The sequence below is a fragment of the Xiphophorus hellerii genome, chromosome 20 (genome assembly GCF_003331165.1).
Source record: "Xiphophorus hellerii strain 12219 chromosome 20, Xiphophorus_hellerii-4.1, whole genome shotgun sequence".
In the NCBI taxonomy this organism is placed as follows: Eukaryota; Metazoa; Chordata; class Actinopteri; order Cyprinodontiformes; family Poeciliidae; genus Xiphophorus; species Xiphophorus hellerii.
In genome coordinates, this window is record NC_045691.1 from 10955108 (window position 1) to 10972947 (window position 17840).

General features: G+C 37.8%; 1 protein-coding gene across 2 annotated transcripts in view; it reads left to right on the plus strand.

The window, feature by feature from the left end:
* Window positions 1-17490, plus strand: part of LOC116711117 (potassium voltage-gated channel subfamily D member 3-like) — a 93490-nt gene extending 76000 nt beyond the window's left edge. Inside the window, exons 5-7 of one of the 2 annotated variants that reach the window (XM_032550498.1) lie at window positions 10617-10709; window positions 12208-12467; window positions 13503-17490. In XM_032550498.1, coding sequence (XP_032406389.1) covers window positions 10617-10709; window positions 12208-12467; window positions 13503-13740 — 591 coding nt within the window. In that variant the 3' untranslated portion in view covers window positions 13741-17490. The remainder of the gene's footprint in view (window positions 1-10616; window positions 10710-12207; window positions 12468-13502) is intronic. The other variant, XM_032550499.1, reaches the window with a different exon arrangement.
* The last annotated feature ends 350 nt before the right edge of the window (window positions 17491-17840 follow it).

A 17840-nucleotide genomic window follows, 5' to 3' on the forward strand; every position in this document is an offset into this window, starting at 1 on the left:
AAGCTCATCAAAATCATCAGAGAATTCAAGCAGCCATTCCAGCTCATCTAGTACCAGTAACAGCAAAGCAGATGCGCAAGCAGAGCTTGCTGCTAAAGTGGAGCAATCAAAGGCCACCAAAGAAATTCAAGCACAGCAAGCACAGCTCCAAAAATTAGAAAACGAATGGAAACTTAAAGAGTCAAAAATGCTGTCAGAAATTAAGCAAAAAGAAGTGGAAATGCAACAGCAGCTGGATCAGGAAAGAGCAAAACTGCAGCGGTTAAAAGAAGAAAAGGAAATAGCTGTAGCAGCAGCTCGTGTGAGAGCATATGATGAATTTGAACGCAGTGAAAACAATGTTGAAGATACTAATTACAGAACAAACCCTATCTTCTTTAGAGATAAACCCTGCTTGAGTCCAGAAGCTACATCGTTCCAGCCTTACCAATCAGCTCCGGAGGTGACAATAAATCCTGAGTCATCCAATCTAGCTGAAGCAATCGCCAGCTCATTAAGTATAAGTCGCTTACCAGTCCCTGAACCTACTGTATTCAGTGGGGATCCTTTAAGGTTTACTGATTGGAAAATGTCATTTATGACTCTCATTGACAGAAAGCCCCTCCCAGCTAGTGAGAAGATGTTTTATCTCAGAAATTATCTTGCTGGAGAAGCACGCAAAGCTGTTGAAGGTTTCTTTTACCGAGACTCAGAAAGTGCATACATTGGAGCTTGGAAAGTCTTACAGGACAGATATGGGAACGCGTTTATTATACAGAAAGCTTTTCGTGATAAGCTTGCAAGATGGCCAAAGATTAATGCAAATGACTCACTTGCACTACGTGAATTTTCTGACTTCCTCCAAGGTTGCAAGGAAGCAATTCCACATGTCAAGGGATTAGCTATCCTCAGTGACTGTGAAGAGAACCATAAGTTGCTCAAAAAATTACCTGAATGGATTGTTCGCAAGTGGAGTCGAATAGTTGTGGATGAACTTGATGAATCAGGTGATTATCCAGATTTTAAATGCTTCACAGAGTTTTTAAGCAAAGAGGCAAAAATAGCCTGTAATCCCATTGCCTCACCCCTGATAGGAAATTTCAAGTTTGCAGACGACAGAACCCAAAAGAGAGCCAAGACTTTCAACACAAATGCACAACAAAAGAGTTTCAGTCATGGGATACAAGATACAAATGACTGTAAAGCAAAATCATCTTGCTATGTTTGTAAAAGTGAAGCCCACGGCATCACCAGATGTCCCGCTTTCGCCTCAAAGAGTGTTGAAGACAAAAGGACATTCATACACGAAAATCGGCTCTGCTTTGGATGCCTGAGAAAAGGTCACGTGACCAAGGAATGTAAGAGACGACACACATGCAATATATGCAGACGTCGTCATCCAACCTGCTTACATGAAGAGAGGAAGGAAAGATCTGTGGAGACAACAACAAATAGCTCCACTTCCACAGAAGAACATGCAAACCAAGAAACACACAGAGTTGTGTCCCATACATTGACTCAGCATGTTTCTGCCACTACCAGTATTGTACCAGTACTTGTGTCTTCACTACAAGAGCCACACAGAGAAATACTAACATATGCAATGCTGGACACACAAAGTGACTCGACGTTTGTGTTAGAAGATGTAATTGACAGACTGAATGTGGATTTCCATCCAACAAAGCTGAAACTGAGTACTATGACTGCTGTCGACACAATCATTTCCAGCAAGAGTGTTCATGGTCTACAAGTTCGAGGACTTAACTCTGAGAGTCGCATCCAACTACATCAAGCTTATAGCAGAGATTTTATCCCAGTGGACAAGTCTTATATTCCGACGAAAGAAACTGCATTAATGTGGCCCCATCTCAGAAACTTGGCAGATAAGTTACCTCCCGTTCAGGACTGTGATGTAGGGCTTCTCATTGGATACGACTGTCCAGCTGCTCTAGCTCCACTTGAAGTTATAACAGGTGATAAAAACCAACCATTTGCACAGAGATCAGAACTAGGATGGAGTATAATAGGCTCATCAAACCCCCACCTAGACAGACAAGGAGGTCAAAGTTTTGTGCATCGACTCACAGTAAAGGAGCTACCAAGCCCGTCTTCAACTGACATTTTAAAGGTCTTAGAGTCGGATTTTACGGAGAGAAGTTACGAAGAAAAATATGTGTCCCGAGATGATGTTAATTTTATACAGTTTCTCAGTAACAACATCACACAGAGGGATGACGGGCATTATGAAATGCCTCTTCCGTTCAAAGGCAACGACCCGCCTAACCTACCAAACAACAAAAGACTAGCCCAAGTTCGCCTGCAGGGTCTTAAGAAAAAATTAAAGACCAGCAAACAATACTATGAGCAATACAAAACATTCATGGAAGAAACCATAAATAAGGGTGATGCAGAGCCTGCCCCTACAACATCTGAAGGAGAAACAGAGTGGTACCTTCCACATCATGGCATCTACCATCCCAGAAAACCAGATAAGCTGAGAGTTGTTTTTGATTGTTCAGCCAAATTCCATGGTGTTTCTCTTAACGACACATTGCTTACTGGGCCTGATTTAATCAATCCTTTGGTAGGAGTACTATGTCGCTTCAGGAAGGAGACCACAGCTATAATTTGTGACATAGAAAGAATGTTTCACCAATTTTCTGTCACTCCTGAATCCAGAAATTATCTCAAGTTCCTCTGGTGGAAAGGTGGAGATTTGGAAAAAGAACCACAGGAGTTCAGAATGACAGTTCATCTCTTTGGAGCTGCTTCATCTCCAGGATGTGCCAACTTTGGGTTAAAGCATCTGGCACAGCAACACAAGGCTAACTATCCTCAAGCAGCCACATTTATTGAGAAAAACTTTTATGTGGATGATGGCTTAGTCAGTGTGCCATCAGTTGAGGAAGCCAAGAAACTGATCATTGAATCACAAGAGTTGTGTAAGAAAGGAGGCTTAAGGCTTCATAAATTCAACTCAAACAAGGAAGCTGCTCTCACATGCTTGGATTCTTCAGAAGTAGCAGCAGCCATCGAGCCCCATGGTTTGGATCCATCCTCATCTGAGCGTGCACTCGGGATTCAGTGGTTGATAAAAAATGACACCTTTGTTTTTAACATCGGCTTAAAAGATCAAGCTTCAACCCGCCGCAGCTGCTTGTCCATCATTGCTTCGCTTTATGACCCTCTCGGATTCATTGCTCCATTCAGTCTTAGTGGAAAACTGATTCTTCAAGAGCTTTGTCACCGAGGCATAGGATGGGACGATCCTCTCCCAGAAGACATAAAGCCACGGTGGGAGAAATGGACAAATGATCTACTGAAATTGAAAGAGATCTCAATTCCCAGATGTTATCACCCCCCTGACTTCCACAACATTGTCAGAGTAGAGCTGCACCATTTTTCTGATGCTAGCTGTGTAGGATATGGTGCATGTTCTTACCTGAGATACATAAATGACAAGGATGAAGTTCACTGCAGTCTTGTGATAGCAAAGGCAAGGGTTGCTCCCTCAAAGATCACAAGTATCCCAAGATTAGAACTTGCAGCAGCAGTGATTTCTACAAAGGTCAATGTCATGCTTAGATGTGAACTTGACCTAAAGATTGATCAAGAATTTTTCTGGACTGACTCACGAGTTGTACTAGGGTACATCAATAATGATGCTCGCAGGTTCCACATATTTGTTGCCAACCGTGTTCAACTGATTAGAGATAACAGTGATCCTAATCAGTGGCATTATGTTGAAACGTCAGAAAACCCGGCTGATCATGCATCCAGAGGTCTTTGTGCTTCAGATATTCATTCGACAAACTGGCTGCAAGGACCAAGGTTTCTTTGGGAGCATGAGTTACAACTGACGACCAGCACTCCAACGGAATTACTAGTCGGTGATCCTGAAGTCAAGACAATTCAGGTGCTCGCAACTGATGTCAAATGTAGTAATGACATCCTCAATCGCCTGAATCGATTTTCCTCTTGGACAACACTCCTCAAGGTAGTTGCAAGAATCAAGAGACTATGTTCAAAGCAACAACATGGCGAACATGTGACTGTTGACGAACGTGAAAAGGCTGCTGAAACAGTGATTAAGATTGTGCAACAACAAACCTTCCCAAATGAAGTAAAATTGCTTAAAGGTGAAAAGAACATTCCAAACACCAGCGCTCTTTTCAGTTGTGATCCCATCTGGTCTGAAGGGCTTCTTCGTGTCGGTGGAAGATTAAAGCAGTCATCTCTCTGTCTTAAAGTCAAACACCCAGTGATACTACCCAACAACAGTCATATTACTAAGCTGATTGTGTCCCACTACCATGCTAAGACATGTCATCAGGGTCGAGGCCAGACACAAATGGAACTTAGAACCAATGGCTTCTGGGTCATTGGTGGGAGTAAGTTGGTGGCCAAGATGATACGCGATTGTGTGTTTTGCAGAAAACTTAGGCGGCCAACAGAAAAGCAGAGAATGGCTGACCTTCCTAAAGAACGCGTCGAATCCTCTGCACCTTTCACATATAGCGGCATGGACTGTTTTGGCCCTTTCATTGTGAAGAAAGCCCGCAAAGAATACAAAAGATACGGTCTAATTTTCACATGTCTCTACTCTAGAGCTGTCCATATCGAAATGCTCGAAGACCTGTCGACTGACTCTTTCATAAATGCACTGAGATGCTTTATCAGCATTAGAGGAGCTGTAAGACAACTGCACTGTGATCAAGGCTCTAATTTTGTTGGTGCCAGGAACGAGTTCACACAAGCACTGAAACAATGTGACACTAAGTTACTTAAAGTTTTCTTGACGGACAAACAGTGTGAATTTGTTTTCAATTCCCCCTCTGCCAGTCATGCAGGTGGTATCTGGGAAAGACAGATCAGAACCATCAGAAATGTGTTGAATGCTACTTTTGCACAGTGCTCAGGCCGACTCGATGACGCCTCCCTCAGGACATTGTTATATGAGGCAATGGCTATTGTAAACAGCCGCCCATTAACAGTGGATGGAATCAATGATCCGCGAGCATTAGAGCCCATAACACCGAACCATCTCATTATGATGAAATCTAAGGTTTCTCTTCCTCCCCCTGGAGTGTTTGTCAAAGAGGACCTATATGCCACAAAGAGGTGGAGGAGAGTGCAGTATCTCATTGAACAATTTTGGAGTCGCTGGAAAAGGGAATATTTGTTGAACATTTCCATGAGACAGAAATGGCACTCAGCTCAGCGTAACCTCAAGAAAGGGGACATTGTCATTATCAAAGACGACAACCTTCCAAGACATCAGTGGCAACTAGGACGAGTGGTTGAAACTGTTCAAGGCGATGATGGATTGGTCCGTCGAGTCAAAGTTCAAGTCGGAGAGCGAAAGTCCAATTCCTCTTCCAAACTCTCAATTATTGAGAGACCAATCCAGAAATTGGTTCTTCTTTTGGAAAATGATGAGAAGTGATAAACAACCTTTGTACAGTTTATTCACCATGTTATTCTTTTCTGCAGGCATGCTCATTTAGTAGAGTCAAGAAATCCTGTTCAATTACTTTCCTCATGTCTTCTTTTGTTCATTTATTGAGACAGGATTTGGTGGGAGTGTAAATAGCTACTAAATGGTGAAATTCTTCTTTTTGTTTATTGGTACCACAGTGACACTTAGTGGTTGATTTGTGAATTTATTTTATAGAGCGGTAGAGTTCTTCTTCGCGTATTTTTGTGTTAGGCACTTCCTGTTTGCTAACCACGCCGAGTGAGCGTTAGAGCCTGAGGAAAAGTAAAGAAAATCTGTAAAATAGCGCTCTTGGGAAGCAGAACGAGTTTTCACGGTGTCAGACAAGGAAGGTTAATAATAAACTGCACCCGTTTGGAACTCCCTGCGTCTGGCTGTTCACTCCAAGAGGCCGCTACACTCTGCTTTTCCAGACTCGGGTAAAAAGATCCTTTGGTGTTAACTATTTTCAAAAGAGCTATTAGCTTGTCAGTCATAATTTACAGTGTTGTTTCCAAAATGTTCACCACGATTACAGCCTGCTCTGAGAAAGAATGAACCAACAACCAGAAGGAAAGAAAAAACAGCTTTTTCCTGTGAGCCAGAAGAATGAAGAAACACTGTAGCTTGAAGACAGTACACTGTTTTAATATTTGTTTATTTTGTTGATGGTAAAACTAACAAGAAAAACAAGAAAAACTTCCACCATGAATTTGCAACCAGGATGCTGTGCAAAATTTTGGAGCTAAGAGTGGGTGTCTGGTTTGGCTGTGTTTTATTTTATTTTAACAAATAAAATCTGTAAACTGTGGCATGTATTTGCATTCAACTCTCCTTATGATGATAATCCTGAGTAAAATCCACTAATAGCAACTACTAAAGTTAAGTAAACCTTAGAAAGCATGCAGAAGGCTTTGTGTAGAAGAAGACCAACACTGCAAATCACCCAGAACACATCATCATCATCATGAAATATGCTGGTGACATTATCATGCTTTGGGAAAGCTGGACAGAGTTGATGGCAAGATGGATGGAGCTAAATAAAATTAAATGCTAGAAAAAAGCCTTTACGATTCTGCAAATGACTTGAGATTGGGGCTGAGGTTCACTGTAAAGTAGGACACCAACCCTGAACATACATTGAGACAGGTTAGATCAAAGAATATTAATAGTTTGAATGGCCCAGTCAAAGCTCTGACATAAAAAAAATTGGAAACCTGTAGCAAGATTTGAAACTGTTGTTCAAAGTTGTTCTCTATCCAACCTGACTGAGAAGATGTTCAGCTGTAATCACAGCAGAAGGTGATTTGGAAGAACCGTCGAAACCGTCCAAATCACCTTCTGATTTGGACATGAATACACGTACAGGTTGTACCCCGCCTCTTGACCATGCAAGGACAAACAGGTACTGAATTGGCAGGGAAAAGCAGAATGAAGTGGTCAAAATCGTTACATGATGTTGTTTATTTATTTTGGTCACTTTTAACTTTTCCATACACGAGTACAAAAAGAAAAAATTTGCAATGTTGAAAAAACAAACAAAAAAACCCACAGAAAATGCAGAAAAAAAATAAATAAATAAAAAAAATATACAACTAATACAGAAAAATAAACAATATTTAAATTCCTGTGAATGGCAAGATCACCAAAGTGTGACTGAAAAAAGTGTAGAAGGAAGTATAATTTTATATCTTCACTTTGTTATACATGCAGCATCATGAAAGTCAAAACAGCTGAATCTTTCCTGTACATTTTTTGAAAATACAAAGGAATTTCTGCAGAGTTTGTGAACAAACTGATACAAGAAAATATATTGTACAATCACAATCGAACCTTATTATATATGTTTAGCAATTTATTTTTATACATTTTTTATTTATAAAGAATGAAAAACAAAGTTTTAACTTCTCACTACATTTATTCCACACATAAATCCCTCTAACTGAAGTTTTGTAATTTTTGTCCTGATCTTTAGTTTTTAAACAAACCCAGTTTGTTTCTTTAAATTCAAATCACTTCTCTATACACTTTTGAAGGAGTTTAATGGCAGTAAGGAAGTTCTGAAAGTTTTTAAGCTGTCAAACTATTTCTTCCATATGCTTTTAAATGCATCGGTATCCACCTGCACATATCAGGCAACCTGTTTTTTGGTACAGCAGATGTTCATCCCTGCTCCTTTCCACTTTTATGCTTAGCTTTAAAAAAAACTCACAACCACCATGGAAAAAAAAAATGTGTTTGGTAATGCATGAGCAAATTGCCCATATCCTTCCCATCCAGTGCATCACTCCTGCTTTCAGTGACATACTCTGTGATTTGCAGATGGCCACCAAAATCCATTTGGATCTAATCGAGTCCAGTGTGAAAGCTCCTGGGTGTCTGGAAGTGGTTGGAATTATCATATAAATGCCATCTGTGAGTGCTGAGCAAACCAGTCCATCCCTCTGTGTGGGTCTGTGATGTGGCTGCCAGCGTCCTGGTGCATCAAATTACAGTGGTGTCACCGCTGACAGTCAGTCAGTGGCGCTTCATGGGTCTGGGGTAAAAGTGAGGGTGGAATATATGACAAAATGACTGGTTCTCTCACAGCTTATAGTTAGATTAGAAGTTCACAGCAGGTCTGTTCACATTCGGGTAATTTCATACTTTGACAGCCGTTTATTGGTTACACAAATCAGGAGCTCGTTTTCACAGAGGGGGATTTATCGATTATGCTGTCAGGCTGGATGATGACCTCTCTAGGAGGCCATTACAGCTTTATCCATTTGAATGCTGATACCATAATATTTGCTTTTCATATCGAAGTGACACAGTTGCCTTTGTGTTCACATTTCGAGCCTGGCTGCTGATGGATCAAATGCTACAGGCATGTTTGTTTCGGAGCTAGTTCAAATGGCTCTGTTCATCATGATGGATGTTTTTTTTTGTTTGTTTTGGAAGCAGGCAGATCATTGTGATGTTTCAGGGAAGCAAAGAGGAGTAGTGATTAGATACTTTAAGAGCTGCAATCATTTCGCTGATCTAATGTTAACCAAACATGTTCCCTGTTTGTCTCAATTAGAGATGAAAGCAGAAACTCCTTTTTGGTGAAACTCCTTTGTTTATTCATCTCTTTACTTTACTAATTCTTAAAGTTACCTCTGAACTATGACAGGTAGTGCCCATTTAAAAAAATTTAAGTGTGTAATTTTGACCAGTTTAAGACAGTTATCCTATTTCGGGCAACTGTTGACCAGAGTCAAAAGTTTGTTGAACCACCTTTTTCTGCAATCTTATCTTTATTTTCATCTCTACCAGTTTTGTATACGTAGAGACTAACATTTTATCTCCATAGATCTTTGCAAATTAGCCTAAATTCAGCTTTAATATGTATGTACTCTTGATATACAAATCTTTGTTGAAGCCCTCTTTATTTACAATTTTTGGACCAACTATTATCTGTCCTTAAGACCCAATGCAACAACGTTGCAGAAGCAAATATGGAATCACTTTGAGTTTTTTATTACTCTTTTTTTGTTGTTTTTATGGCATATATTGTACGTTGAAAGTTAATCTTAAACCCTCAGGGCAACTAAGCGCATCACCTTGTGGTTGAGTTAGTTAGCAAAGGTTTACCATAAATGGGAAAAAACAGTCACTTATCCAGTTACTGTATATTAAATTAAATTCATGAATTTTCACAATTGTATAAATAATGCAAAAAGATGGCCAATTTTATAAAATATTTAATCAAATTTAATTAGATATTTGTTTGTTTGTTTGTCTCCTGCAGCAAGCTATAGCTGATTATTCAATGCTCAGATGCCTGTTAGTTAAAGAGTTGAGAATAACTTGGTTTGTCCTTTGTAACACACACACACGCAAGAACACGCCCACATAAACAAACAAATACAGGAAGATGAAAAGCTTTATTATTCGTTGTCAGCAGGTTGTAAACAGTTAATGAAAGTACCATGAATGACATTTCTTCTGTGAAGCTAGTTTTGTGTTTACTTTTTTGGATTCTTCTTTTTCAGAAAGAAAATTATTTTCCCTGCAGCCATCATTTGGGACTTTATTTGAAGTTATATTTTTACTCCTGTTCAACAAGAACAAGAATGATAAACAAACAGTTGATAGAGAGGACGATCACCGCTTGGTTAACTTGACTGCCAAACTGAACAGATCATAAAAATAAAATAAACCTGTACTTCACCAGCATTCACAGTGGGACTTTTGAGCAGATGGGGCACTCAGTCCAGCACAAATAGTTTCCATTCTAGTTAAATAAAATGAAAATAGTTTTTAAAAAGTTGACCAGTAAACAGTGGAAATCCAAACAGTTGCCAGCAAAAGGTATTATCCTTTTCCCATGATCTGGATTATATTGCAGATGGAGAGCCTAACTTTAAACCTTTGTGTTTAGAGGACAGCGCCACAAATCATCATTTGATCAGAAATAGTTTTGTTCTGCAGCCCACATCACTGTATTGTTCATGTTCCTGGAATGTGAGTAAGAGTCCTTGGACTGCAAAGCCTCCTACCCAAATCCTCCTGAGTAACAATGCAAGCTGCAAGGAGATAATTAATTTATTTTCTCTTTTCATTTTTTGCCAAATCTAATTACTTTGAGGCTAAGCTTTATTAGAGATGCTGACTCAAAAACAAGTGCTGTTTGGAGAAATTTCCATCAGCCGTTCCAACAGTTATTTTCCTCTCTTTTAGATATCAATAACTATTCAGCTGAATGCAACATCTAATAACACTCAGTGGGAACATCAATAATTTAGTGAGAAAGCTCTCAATAACACGTTTTTAGAATTAATGCCTTTTGTTCAACAAAATAAAAGTGGAAATTGTTTTGATGGGGTTTTTTTTAAAGTAACTGGACCACGGGAAGCACAGTGTTAAGTATTAAAAAATACTAAAAAAAAGTAAGATTTATGGCAAAGCATCAATTCCTATCAAGCAGAAAAGTAATTATTTACATCAGCAGAGTTATTGCTCATTATTTAAAAAAAAAAAGTTAAACAGATTAAAGGAATCAAAGAAAGCATAATTTTCCTTTCTACATATTTTTGATTAAGTAATTTTTAAAACCTCTTCTTAGGAACATTATCCAGACTGTGGCATATTATTTGACTCATTTTGATAAGATAACTGTCTGTGTGTTGTTACTCAGGGTTCGGAAGAAGATGAGCAGAAGCTGATAAAGTCCATCTCCCTGTTAGAGAGCCAACACCACCACCTGCTGCGCTGTCTGGAGAAAACTACAGTGAGAATGCCTCTCTGTTTTACTTTAAACACTCACTCAAGTGTTTATTCACACCTTGTTCAGTAACAGGTTGTTAAATAATTAAGCTGGAAGTACATATTTATTTAAAAAAATAGAAGGCATACAGTTCAGCTGCACAGCAGACTTTTCTCGCTGTGACAGTCGATGAACAGTTTTTGTTCATGTAATGGTACCTTGTTGGAAGTGTTGACATTGACGCTGGGAGCGTTGATCTAAAAAAAGACTTCAGGGAGTTTTGCTTCTGTTAGATACGTCTATCACTTTGACAGTACAGTTAACCCACTCACTGAGTCTGAGTGTCGAAGTCAGTCAGAAGCAGAAAAGAAAGTGCTGGCAGAAATACTGCCAAACTTCTAAATTTTTACGTCAGTTTGACAGTGAACATGTGACACAGCGAGGTTGTCGGAAAAGAAAAAGTGGTAGGAACTTATGCTGTGCAGCGAGAAATATGTGTAATATGCATGTTGTCAGTGGTTACTGAGGGAGAATAATAGAAAACCAACAAAGCTTTTTAATTCAGGATTTCTTTAGCTGGGGAAGCTGCATAAGATGTACGCCAACTTACCTATTGTGATAGCAGAGGTAGTCTGGAGTCCTCCCTTAATTAAATCTGGAGAGTAAATGACAGAAACGAACTGGAAGAGGCCACAGGTCTCTTATACTAAAATTCAACATCTGTCAGGTAGTAGTTGTTATCACTGAAAGTAAGCTATCTTTATTACTTTTACAAACCACATTTTAAAACATTAAACAATGACGTAAAAAAATATTTTCCCCCTTAGAAATTTGTTTTGTTTTTGCCATTTTAATGCTTCACATCATAAGCACATTCTGATATCCAACAACTGCCCATGTAAATAGAAAATGCAGTACTGAATTTACAATTTTTCTTATTAACATAAATAGTTTCCCCAAACCAGCCTAGTGTGAATATAATGCCACTCTCGTTAAATAATGAATTAGATATCATTAATGCGATTAACCACATTTTTGTGATGTAAGCTTAATTTTCCATAACCTATAGACTTGTCATAATCGAAGGAATCATTAATTATGTTCTCTAGCAAAAAATTCTAAGAGAGAATATAAGGTCATAGCCAGAAAGTCACATTCTGGATGAAAGCCACAAGATGATTGTGGAGTAGCCTATTCAAAGTCCAGATAAAAAATCTCATGGAGATACTTTGGCCTAAGTTGAAATTTGCTGTTCATGCTCAAAGTGTAGCTGAATTGAAACAATTCTGCAGCCATAATCCAGTGCAAAGGATTGCAGGTGTGGTGACCAAGAGTGACACAAACAAAAACAGAAGAAATCTGTAAGGGGCAAACACTTTTTACACTTTATGTCAAACAGCCAAAATAATAAGCTAAAAATATTTTAGAGGAGAGTCATTCTAAAAGTTTCCATTTGAAAATAAACTACATATAACATTGTGCTCTGTTTTGGTTTTTTCTGGAACCGTTGTGTCTTTTTCAGGCCCATGAGTTTGTGGATGAGCAGGTGTATGAGCAGAACTGTTTGGAAACAGCATTGCAGACCTATCCATCACACAGTTCCTCAATAGCCAGCCACGACAGTCCTGCGGTGACCTGCTGCGGCGCTAGTGGAAAGAAAAATACTCCACTGCCCAATGCCAACCTGTCCCTTGCGAACCCAGTCCCATCACACCGGGGCCCCCTGCAGGAGCTCAGCGCTCTTCACATACAGAGCGCTGACCCACTATCACACACAAGCAGGTGAAATTGAGCAGAAAAAGCTTGAAAGTGTCAGCAGGGTTTTAGGTCTGAGGATGTTGAGTCAACTGTGTCACTTGTGGTAACTGGCCATGAAGACCTCACTTTTATAAATTTGAGGTTTATTTTTTTAATTCACTCCATTAAAAGTTTATTTTATGCAACAACATTAATTGTTGTTGCATAACAATGTTGTTAACATTAAGTGTTAATTAACATTAACACTAATAAATTATTGGAAAGTTGCATAGCTAATACATATTGCAAAGAGATGCTAAATTGAGAACATTAGTAAGAGACTTTTTAAATATTTGAAAATCTGTAATTTATTAATGTTGGAGTTGTGACAGAACTTATGTGTCAGTGTTAACATTTATTTGTGCCTTTAATTTTATAGAATAGGTTTAGAGTGCCATTAATTTTATAAACAGGTTTTATATTGAACATAGATGCATATCTGGGTAGGTGAAAGAATGAATATTAGGTCTTTAATCCAAGAAGATAAGCGAAGGGTTGTAATTGCAAGACAACCCACTAGGGGACACTGTTTAGCTGCTTATAATGCAACCTTACTTAATGTTGATTCTAAAGCATCTGGAAACAACAGCACCTTGAAAATAGAAAATAGAAAATACGATGTTCTCCTAATATGAGAGGCGAGATTTGCTTAAAACTATATATTATTTAACCTTTATGTTACCAGTATAAAACCTCATTGGGATTAAAAACTTCTTTTTCAACAAAAAAGAGATTTTACTTGAAGCAGCAATAAATACGACACAAAAGGTTATACACATAAAAGAAATGACAGGCTATGAAAGACAAATAAACATCTTTGAATCCACCTCAAGAACTTTAAGTTTAGATGGAAAAAACACTTGATGAGATTAATTCAACAAGCAAGTTTATGTGAGTTTTTAGATTTTTTTTAAATTTATCAAACACATTACATTTAAAGTTCAATAAAAATGAAAACTTGAACTCTAACTGAACTCTGCAACAGTCACTCATGGTCTGTTTTTCTTTCTTCTCTAAAAGTCGCTCAAACCTCAATCTGAGAACTGATGAGAGTAAAAGGATCAACTGCAAAAGCGGCCGCATCACCACGGCCATCATCAGCCTCCCTACGCCTCCCGCTTTGGCCCCTGACGCCGACGGCCTCCACGGGCCGCCGCAGAGAAGGCCGCTGCCGCCTCTGGGTCACCCGGCGGCTCCCAGCATCCAGACCACAACAAGCTCTGCTGGTACCAACATCGTCAAAGTCTCAGCTTTGTGATTCCCAACCAGGCTGATGTCACTCAGCAGGAGGCAGAGAAGGGACAGAGGAGGTAACACAACAGCTGTTGTTGAATGCACTGTGTCCCCTGCTCACAGGGACGGCGATCAAAGAGCTGTGCTCCAGAACTGAGGAGAAATCACTCGAGGACTTTAGAAATTTGAACTGAGAATGTCACACTTGTCATTTTGTGTATGTACTGTAGATACGGAGAGACTTGCTGCATTTCTAATAGTTTCTTAAATCAGATGTCTTACTGGTAAAAAAAAAAAAAAAAGAAGAACAAAAGATGTGCAGTTAGAGCCTCAGCACAGGCTGACACAAGCTAAGTTTAAAATGAAATCATCACAATGATATTTGCTGACTTTAAATATTAAAGACAGATAAAGATGTTGATTGTGTTTATTGTAATTTTATTGCTCTTGTTTGTGCTTTGTGTTGTTGTGTTAAAGTACTTTTGGCCTCAAAGATGTATTAGAAGTTTTCTTTATTCTTTCAATTCACATTCCCCATGGCTGCTGACTGTTTTAGTTGCCTTGGATTGGACTCTAAATTTTTCAAACTCAAGGGAATGTCTAAGAAAGTCTGACAGTATCCATTGATGGGGAAAAACTGTTCATCCATTTACCAATTTCCTTTATTTTTCATTTTAAACTAATTTTACAAAGATAACGGGAGTAAATATGAAAAGCAATTGCCACCTTAGTCTATTTACTGTTAGATTCAGTCTTGGCAGCAACAACTGCTATTAAGCTTTGAGTCTTTTACATCGCTGTGGAGAAGCTTCAACCTGTTGTTCATTTAGGAAATATTTTAATTTAACTACACTGGAGCATCTCAATTGGATTTAAGTTTGGATTTTGACTAGGACACACAAAAGCCTTTTTTTGTTGGGATTTTTTAATAAATCCAGCTCTAGAGTGAGACTGAGCTTAAGGCTGCATAATTTTCTGAAAGAAAATATTTTTTTTACATCCATTACGGCAAGTCAGTGAGGTCTTGAAGTGGCACAGAAGAAACTGAAGAAATCCATAAAAGGGACAATACCTTTCCTCAACAGCATAGCTCTTTTTAATGAAAGTTTTATATATTTTTAAGAAAAGGATTGAGGTGGATATTGGGCACAAACATTTTAAAGTTTTATAATGGTTGCAACTAGTCATTCAAATAAACACTGTAGTTATAAAATAACTAATGGTGTATGAGGTTTTGAGAGAGAACCACATGTTTATGTGGTTTATACCCTTACAATACCATTTTAATAAATATTTCAAATTCAGATTACAGATCTATTAATATCATCCAATTTAAATAATTAAAAAAAACAATTTCTAAAACATTTAAAAGGAAATTATGGACATTAAAAGGTTCATTATTACTTTTGTAGGATTTTCTTTCAGCACCTTACAACAAGCAGGTTTATATCATAAACAGACAAGAACATCCACCAAAAACATTCAGCCTCTTTTTTTTATTTCATTTTTGCAGTGACACAAAGGATGCATTTTGTGACTTCAGCATTTCTTTTGTTACATGTTTCTCTAATGTGCTAAAAACTTGAGAAGCTCTTAAGTTTTAAGACTATCCACAGAGTAGCTGTTCAGTTCTCTCTCTCTCATGCTGGATGTCTAATTCTGGTCAAAGTCATGACTATTAATGAAGTATTATTGACTAATTAGTGCTTAGATTTTATTTCACATTGATGGCTTTTTTGCTATCGAGCCATTTACATTCTGGGCTTTGTGCTCCATCATGCTTTAGAATGCAGAGATCACCAAAATGTGCCTGGGCTGCTGGAGAAATTAGTCATGGAGGACATTTTAATAATATTCTTTATTCATGATAGTACTTTCAGGAGGTTTGGAAGAAAGTCCACTTCCCTGGGTGGCAAGCGCACACACGAATGGATCGTCAAGATGCTTCCATGTCGGCACAATACAGTAATTGTCTTGACTTTCATTGAGCTTACAAGTTTCCCAAATAATTTGTAGCAGTAGTAGGTACTACTGTGTAAAGATCCACTTACCCCCACTTGCTGATGGTGTTTGATGAGCTCTTCGCTGGTGGCAGCACATTTTCGTAGCACACCTCCAAAGAGGAGATGGTTCTGGTGCTTTTGGACACTCATGGATGCCCTGAAGTCTTCTTGATTACTAGTGCACTTCTCACACTACAGTTTCAGAAAACATTTATTTCAATTTATTTCAACTACATGTAGCAATATTTTAAGGCAGAGGAATGAAGGAACATGCTGTTTGTTGGAGGTAACAATTGGTAACACAATAAGACAATGGTTTCAATCACTCATCTTCCCCTCTTCTGTCGCAATCATGCTATTGATTAGACTGATCAGAGAATTACAGCTCTTTCATAAGTTTACGCGTGCTCACAAGATGACTGTTCATCACAAACGCTGAACATTTGTGTCACTGCAAGAACTTTTTGCCATGCAAAACTATAACAAAAATGTTTATGTTAAAGCCCAATGTGTTATTTTCTGGTTTAGGTTAGGATTTTTTTCCTTCTACAGCATCTGAACAGCTAAAAGATTGAACTTGAAATCTTACAGAAGAATGAACAACTGGGAAATAGGAGACTCAAGTTAAAATTCACTCCTTGCCTTCACCTCGTTTTTCTTTAATTTCAACTTGTTAATAAGAAATTCTCCAAGTGCAGCAGATTAAAAATATCAATGCTGGTTATGCTGCAAAAAGCCAATAAATAACTCTGGAAGAGGGAGAATTTGTTTTAACAATATCAAACATATAAAGAGACTGATTTATAATCCGAAGGATGAAAGCATAGAAGTATTACAACACAGGAAGAAAATGACTGAAAACTCCTGGATTGTTCCATATCAACATGCTGCATAATGATGATCATTTGAGCTGTTGTTTAAGCTAATTTGTGAATATTTGCCAATTGTGATGCAGTTATTTGTTTCAAAAAGTGTGTTAATTCACCTTCAAGTTTGCTTGGTTTGCAGTAGAAAATGCTGCTTGAATTATTTAATGTATTGAATCAATCATGACGTAAAAGTGTTTTTGCAGTGTTGGTGTATTTTATGTTAATTTTCTGTGTTCCGCCGCATCATAGATAAAATTTGTGCCAAAATTGACCACTTTTCTATCTTCTGTAAAAACGAAAAAAAACAAAGCAAAGTTCTTCTGCCACTTTGAACAATATTAAAAGTCCTTTAAATATGTTTTTTCTTGACATTGTTAATGTTTAAAATATTAAGTGTCAGTTGAGTCATGACATTTATAAACAATCACAACTGGAACAAAATCTTCATATTAAGGCTTTTTGTAACATCTTGCATCACTTTCAACAGTTTAAGGGGAAAGTGCCGTCCTCATGTTAAAGTGACTAATAATATTCATCCTTCTCTGATAGATTAACCTTTAAACACATCATTTGGTCACTTTTTAAAAGTCTTGGCACTCCTGTTTGTGTTTTTCTCATAATTTTTCCTTTCAAACTTAACTTTTCTGTCCTTTTGGTGTGTATACAAGCTTGTGTCTGTTTGTTTGTTTGTTTGTTTGTTTGTTTGTTTGTTATAACAGCTTTGAAGTGCCAGAGAAAAATTAAAATCTGTCACAGAAATCAAACCTCGATTTTCTTCGCCTGTCACATTCTTTCAGCAATTCACAGAGCTTGATATAGTGGAATTATATTTTTTCACTGTCATTTATGATTGAAGTTGATAATCCTACCCAAATAAAAACTTTATTTGTGTTCTGACTTTGATGAGTGCAATAAATAAATCCAGCTAATCTATTCTAGAAGAGATCCTGTTCAAACTTTTTTGTCATCAGCTCTATCAACATCTAAAATAAACAGGATAGGGGAACAAAATTTTACTTTCACTTTTACTACAACTGTTGATCGTGATCATTTCTTTTTGTTTAATTTTATTTTTAAATGTAGGTTTGGACTCCTACATATACTATATCTCCTACTATATCTGGTGACTCTGGATAAATTGTTTATGTCGTCCTTAAAATCAAATGAAAAAATCTCAATTTATTCAAGTTCATTACCTGTCACAAACAAAGCTGGATGAGGACTTTATTTTATTGTAAAGCTTTTTACACATC